Source organism: Mercurialis annua, linkage group LG2 (assembly GCF_937616625.2).
Source record: "Mercurialis annua linkage group LG2, ddMerAnnu1.2, whole genome shotgun sequence".
NCBI lineage: Eukaryota > Viridiplantae > Streptophyta > Magnoliopsida > Malpighiales > Euphorbiaceae > Mercurialis > Mercurialis annua.
This window is the reverse complement of record NC_065571.1, coordinates 1370674-1377664: the sequence shown is the minus strand read 5'-3', so window position 1 is coordinate 1377664 and position 6991 is coordinate 1370674. Positions and strand designations below refer to the sequence as shown.

Here is a 6991-nt window from a genome sequence, read left to right as displayed (position 1 = left end):
TAATCAAGCAACTGTACTTGCATATTAATGAAAATTCCCTGCTAATATCTAATATATTTTTGTTGTCAAAAAAAATTAAAAAAGAATAATACTCCTGATTCTGTGTGATTGATGATCTTAAAATATTATGTGAATTGTGTACAAGTTGTCCAACTTTAGGATGAATCCAAGGGAAAAAGCAGAAACGAAACATGAAATAATTTTCTATGGCAATTGGGTCCCAAAAACATTTGATGTTTCAACAACTTATAATTATTTAACAATGGGTCGGTCGGATCATGAATCGCATGTTCTTATTTTATTTTATATCTTCCTCCCGGATATTCTTAGTATCACCATCTCAATGACAAATTCAGATAATGGCTTAAACCTGATTACAGACTCATCTTAAGCTTGATTTGGCTAGATAAAGCAACTCAGCACAATGGTAAGCTACTTATTCAAACAAAACTTGCCTATCCAGAGACTTGGATTGTAGACGGAGCGATCCCGCATTAAATGTTTTTATTGTCACAAGCACCAAGTAATTATTAAGAACGAACTCTTGCTAACGACTTAACTTTTCCGATTTATAAATATTATTTAATATCTAGGCTCTCATTTATTATGGTATGCAGTTTCTTATGTGTTACATTATTACTGGGTATTGCCCACGCACTGCAGAAGGAAGGTCCCGATCCAAGACGGTATTGGAGACGGAAAAAGAACAGGATCCGTGAAGACGGCTGAAGATCAAATATCTCACAACCGGGATTTGGTTTGTTCCACAGGAGCACTCTGAAACCGGACGATACAAACCATAATTAGATTCAGAAGTTCATTAATACAGTTAGCAAGATGTACTGTAACTACTAAACACTGAACATATATTGCCACTTGATCAAAGTCAGAGGACAGCTTATAGAGAGCCATGCCTCTTAAGGTAGGTTGTAAATGCTTCATTTTCGTCTGACATAAATTAAAGGTTAATTACTATCATCCCGAGTTTAGATTAAAATTATTGTTTTTCTCCCTTAATTTTAAAAGAAAAACACTGTTTTCCTCTTAACGTTTTAGTTTCCTTCAACTGAATACCCTCTTATCGGGGGATTTCATTTAACTAAATAATACCTTAGGGAGGATCTTCAGTTCAAGGAAATCAAAATATTTAGCGGAAACATTAATTTTTTAAAATTCAGAGAGAAAACAATAATTTGGACCTAAACTCGAGGAATAATTGTAATTAACCTTAAATTAGAATGCTTTCAAGGACCAAACAAGTGCTTTTTATAATAAGCGTCCTGAAAGAGTGCCATTTACAGACACGGCATGGGAAATACTTACCTATACCCGGTTCATGAAAAATGTTAAGGACCCAACCAATCAAATATTTGAAAGATCTAACAAATTTTTCTCTCATTTTCCCATTTAACAAAATTTGATAAGTTGAGTCCATAGACCGGGTCTAGGTAAGAATCTCCCAGCACCAGGTACTGCAAAAGATGGTACCATGAACCAAACTAGGGTCGACAAAAGTGCTACAAAATGCATCTAGAGAATCAGGAAACAGTTATATATTGCTTATTATCCAATTCTAATAACAAAATGCAGTTTTGGTTATCTTACCAGTGAAGCACCTTGGGCAGCTCTTTCAGCCAAGAAGGCACAAGGCTTAAAGAAGTCTCCATACATCTTTGACCACTCATCCAATCTTGAATATATGTATTTGGATCCAAGAGAATCAGCCCAGAACAAAATACCTCCCCTGATGCAAAATCAAGAATTAATTAAACAAAAAGTGTAAATGTTGGATGGAAACCCCCTCAAATGAGCCAAAAGAAAAATACAAACCTGTAAAAAGGAAATCCCATTCCCATAACAGAAGCAATGTCAAGGTCTGCAGCTTGAACAGCAATTCCTTCAGCAAAGACTCGACAGGTCTCGTTTACTACTGGGAAGAATATCATCTCCACAATGTCTTTCTCAGAAAGTTTTGCAAGCTGCATTGACAACCAATTCCACAAAACAAATGAGCCACAGAGAGAGACTTGTAATCATAAGTTCGCTATTTAATCCTTCTGATTCTAAATTTAAATCTAGATTCGTCATTAAATGTTAGTACTGCATCAAACTATAAGTGCAGAGAAAACCACCTTAGGGTCGATGGTGGCACCAGATATATTTCTCGCCTTCTCAATGAATTTCCTTACATCAGGATCTGGGCTAGCTTTGCGCCTATCGTCATACAAATAGAACCCTTTGCGAGAAGCTTCCCCTGTTATTTTTAACAGATAAAAGAAATATTTAAGACATGAGATTTTTATTAAATATTATTAAGATAATATATTCCCCTAAAGTTGATTACTAGAATCCTCTTCCTAGGTTACCAAGGGAACTCAAAATAACCTGTTCTCTTGTCCTCTTGCAGAAGTGGGATAAGCATTGATTTGTAGGTTCTCTCAGGAAAATTCTCAATAAATTGCATTCCAGTGGCCACTCCAACACCAAAACCAACCAAATCAACCAACCTGCATCACAAATTTCACTGTTAAATCCTGTTCTAATGAGACGATTAGAACTGAAAGAAGAGCCTAAAATCAGCTGAAAATGGTTCTTTAAAGGGGGATATAACCATGCTCTTTAATGAATAAAGTACCGGAATGGGCCCATTGGCATTCCGAATTTGGTGATTGCCCTGTCAATCTGATAAAGATCGGTTCCATGTTCAACCAGAAAAATAGCAGCTTGAGTGTAAGGGAAAAACATCCTGTTCACAGCAAAACCTGTGCAATTTCCAACTACAACTGGAGTTTTTCTTATCTTCTTTCCAATATCTAGTAAATCCACAATGGCTTGAGGAGATGTTTGGTTGGTACGAACAATTTCAAGAAGTGGCATGACATGAGCCGGACTGTACAGGAACACAATTCAAAGGTCAAAACCAAATGATAAACAAAAAAATTTATGACTTCAAATGTAAAATGAGAGAGAATAGGAGAGAGGAAGAAGACAAGTTTGCCGTTATTCTTACCTAAAGAAGTGGGCTCCAATTATCCGATCTTGAGACCTGGTCTTCTGTCCAATCAAGTTCAAGTCAATTGTGGAGGTGTTGCTTGCAAGAATGCAATGTGGCGGGCAAACTTTTTCAAGATCAGCAAAAATTTGTTGCTTCAAAGATAGATTTTCAATAACAGCCTGTTACAAGCACCAAAAAATGATCAGGATTGAGTTTGTTAAATACAAATGTCAAACAATAATAATGACACTCCATCATACCTCTATGACCATATCCACATCTTTAAAGCTTTCATAATCGAGAACACCCTTAAGAAGAGAGAGAGTTTTTTCAAACTTTTCTTGAGACATCTTCCCTTTCTTGACACGGCTTTGAAGATTGGCTAAACAAGGAATCACATCTCACAATCATACAACCAAATAAACAAAAGGAACTATAAAATAATCGTATGTCCGAGATAATGTGTTAGGATAATGTCTAGCCATCGAGGCCTTACCTTTTACTCTATTAACCCCAGCCTCCAGGAACTTTTGATTTACTTCCTTCAAGATTACAGGATAATTACTAAGGATCAGTGCAGTTGCAATTCCAGATCCCATTAGTCCTCCGCCAATTACTGCTACCTTATTTACTCGTCTAGGTTTTAAGCCCTTGTCAGTAATTCCCGGAACCTAGGCAAGATCAGAAAACAAAAAGATGTTAATGCAGTTCCGTTGTTGATAGCAATGATGGTTAAAGCTGAGTCAACATTACAACTCCAAGGAAGTCACTATAGGTGGACAACCAATAAACGTTTAGTGAAATTGTAATAGTACCTTGGTGGTTCCACGCTGAGCAAAGAAGATGTGGACCAAACTCTTGCAGGTGTCCGATTTTACAAGTACTTGGAATTCTTCAGCTTCCTGCCAAATTAGAAGTGTCAACACAGTGGCCTAGTAGCTAATTAGAAGTGAAAAAAATGACAAGAAAGATAAATCAGAACCTTCCAAAGTCCAGCCCGAGGACCAGAAACTATACCCTCTTCAACAACATCAATACAAACTATTGGATGTTTCAGATTAGGAGCCTGTTTCCGAGCTTGTGCTCTTGCAAACTTGAATATCTCCCTTGCGTCCCCAAGAGAATCTAGCTTGTCAGTCCTATAAAGACTAGCAACCCATGGCTTTCTGCCTTCCAACATATCCAAAGCCCATCGACGTGCAGTGCTCACCAACTCACTGGCTGAAACTACGGCATCTACAAGACCTAAAGCATGAGCTTCTTCCCCTTTGACAGGCTTTGATGTCTACATGTATGAAGAGGAATAAGTATAAGAAGGTATATCAACTAACTAAACCTAAAGAAGCTGTGGATAAAGCTAGTTGAAGCTTTGACAAATGCATACCAGCATCATTTCGAGGGACTTTGAAATACCAACAAGACGTGGAAGTCTCTGTGTCCCTGGGAAAATTCGTACATAGTAAGGACATACCTTAATTAAACATGGAAAAATAATAGTGTCTTGTATTTAATAATACAATTGAAAAGATGTAGTAAAGAAAGTTGCGGACAGTTTGCTCATTACAATATTGGTTTACTTATCATTCCTACCGCTAAGCTACGCATTTAGCCTTTGCTATTAGAAAAGACATCAAAACTAGAATGTATGCGACCCAGAATCCATCAAGTATTAGCCAACTATATGCCACTCTTTTATTTCTGTGACAAAAGGTTGGGAAGAAAAATTTACAGCTTAAAGGGAAAAAAATTAAATGAAAGTGGGTACTGTTTTAGACTTGGTCAGTATTTTTAGTGCCTTTAATACAAGGGTTGAACATTTTTTGAGCCATCTGCCTCAGTTAGATTTAAAGTAGATGCTATACCTACAGATCCTGCCCCATCTAAGGCTTTGATAAAACTGTCTCTGATAATACCTACTCCTACAAGCTTAGTCTTTTATTCTTCCCTGCACATCACCAGAACATCTTGACAGACTTTCAACCACTTTCGCCATCAGGTAAAACTTTTTAACTTCTCCCACATCGTATAACAAAGCCCACCACTAGAAGGAGTAGCCTTCAATTGAAATTTACCCCATATATTTAACTTTAAACATTACATATATATCTGCAAAATATGTTCACATAGATTCTAAGACATTCTACATCTCTAATTCTTACTTTCCATCTTGAACATGATACCCATCTTGTGTAGCTATACTAGAAAAATAAGAGCTTACCATAATTTGGAAGTGTTTACAAGGTCTAATAACAAAGAATTTTAGTTTAGCATCGCATGCACAGAGAAGGAAAATGGAGCAATCAGGATAACAGGAGATATATTTGAAGCCTTTTAAACATAAGGAAAATAGTGATCCTACTTGCATACCTCCAAATCCAGGTATTATTCCAAGTTGAAGCTCAGGAAGGCCTAGTTGAGCATTGGGAGTTGAGATACGTGCATGGCATCCCTGACATTAGAAATCCATTAGATTACCTCGACAAACCAATTACAACAGCTTCCAGTTTGAAATGTGTAAGTGTAACAATACACACCATTGCAACCTCTAAACCTCCGCCTAAGGCAAGGCCATCGATTGCAGCAACTGAAGGTTTTCTTGCAGCTGAAAACAAAACATCCAGTCATATAGTTGGCATAATAACACCATTAGAACTTGGATGAAGATGTTTCATGACATACAACCGCAAGCAAAAATAGAAGCATTACCTTCAACAGTATCGGTTAGAATCTCCACTGATATATAGCCTGGCTTTGGCTGTGCAGCTGAGAAAAATTGACTTCTGACATTACAAAAGTTGCAACAAAGCATTGCTAAAGCATAATATTCATAACAAACTAAGCGTACCAGTTCCCCCTTGAATTCCACCGAATGCAGAAATATCAAAACCACCAGAGAACTTGCCCTTAGCCCCTGCACGATTAACATGTTATATTATTTTCATATCTCATGACCTTGCTTTGACCTTGCTTGCCTAGTAATATAAGAACAAATTTCCTTCATACAATTTCTGTAATATAAGTTCCTATCAATTAATTTTTACACGAGTAATAGAATAGAATAAACTTACCAGTAACAACAATCGCCTTAACATCATCTCTTCTCAAGGCTTGATCATAACTATCTTTCAAGCTGTTTAGTACTGATAAAAAAGACAAAGCAGAGAAATAAGTTCAACGTCCATGCAAATTAAGGACAATATTAAATCCTAAACTACCAAAAATTCCATCAAATTATTCTATTATTTCTGCATAAACACATTACACCTTATTCAAAAATTAACCAAAAACAGCATACAGAACTCAGATCACTACAGATAAGTACAGTGATCCTCTCCTATCTAATTCCATAATTCAAATAGAATTTCACATTCAAACAAATCATGATCCATTGATCCAAGCTACACCGACACACTTAAATCTCTATGCATAAAAAATAATATTATAAGCACAAGCTCTCTAATTGAAAATAACACTTAAATAAGAAAATAAAATCGGTAAAATAATTAATTAAGATCTTGAAACAGAAATTTGAGAAGAACAATTACCATCAAAAGACAAGGAATTAACAGGCGGATTAATGATGGTAATAAGAGCAACGCCATCAGCTCCGACTTCAATTGTTGTTCGACCCTTGGAAGAGCTTCCCATTTTCGGAAAGTTTTGTTTGTTTCTCGAGAAAAACAAATCACGGAATCGGAATTGAGCAGCTGAAAAATTGAATTAGTTGAGTGTCATTTATGAGAAGCGAAGGTGTCGTGTATCAGTTATTTCCATGACGTTTACATGTTTGGGAAATGCAACCAACTTGAGAGAACAATACGTTGTCGTTTAATTGGGATAAGATTGTTGGTTTTGATCTCACTCGCGAACATGGAGTGTGAGATAATACTTTCCAAATGCTAACGAGCACCAGCGTGTTTATTTAAATTGACGCGCTTCCCTTGCGAGTCTTGAGAAAATAAGGTTAACCTTATGTTAAGGATTGGCCTTGAAGTT

The 6991-nt window shown here is 36.5% G+C and overlaps 1 protein-coding gene across 1 annotated transcript; it reads right to left on the bottom strand.

Moving 5' to 3' along the window:
- Nucleotides 1-472: 472 nt before the first annotated feature.
- Nucleotides 473-6768, bottom strand: LOC126668007 (glyoxysomal fatty acid beta-oxidation multifunctional protein MFP-a). The gene is made up of 18 exons (XM_050361195.2): nucleotides 6541-6768; nucleotides 6064-6135; nucleotides 5841-5906; nucleotides 5702-5758; nucleotides 5530-5597; nucleotides 5363-5444; nucleotides 4380-4435; nucleotides 3978-4280; nucleotides 3811-3897; nucleotides 3492-3666; nucleotides 3256-3377; nucleotides 3011-3174; nucleotides 2636-2890; nucleotides 2386-2507; nucleotides 2133-2254; nucleotides 1831-1979; nucleotides 1606-1744; nucleotides 473-777 (listed from the first exon to the last, which is right to left on the bottom strand). The coding sequence occupies exons 1-18, from the start codon at nucleotides 6641-6643 to the stop codon at nucleotides 742-744; spliced, it is 2178 nt and encodes a 725-aa protein (XP_050217152.1). The 5' UTR covers nucleotides 6644-6768; the 3' UTR covers nucleotides 473-741.
- Nucleotides 6769-6991: the final 223 nt, after the last annotated feature.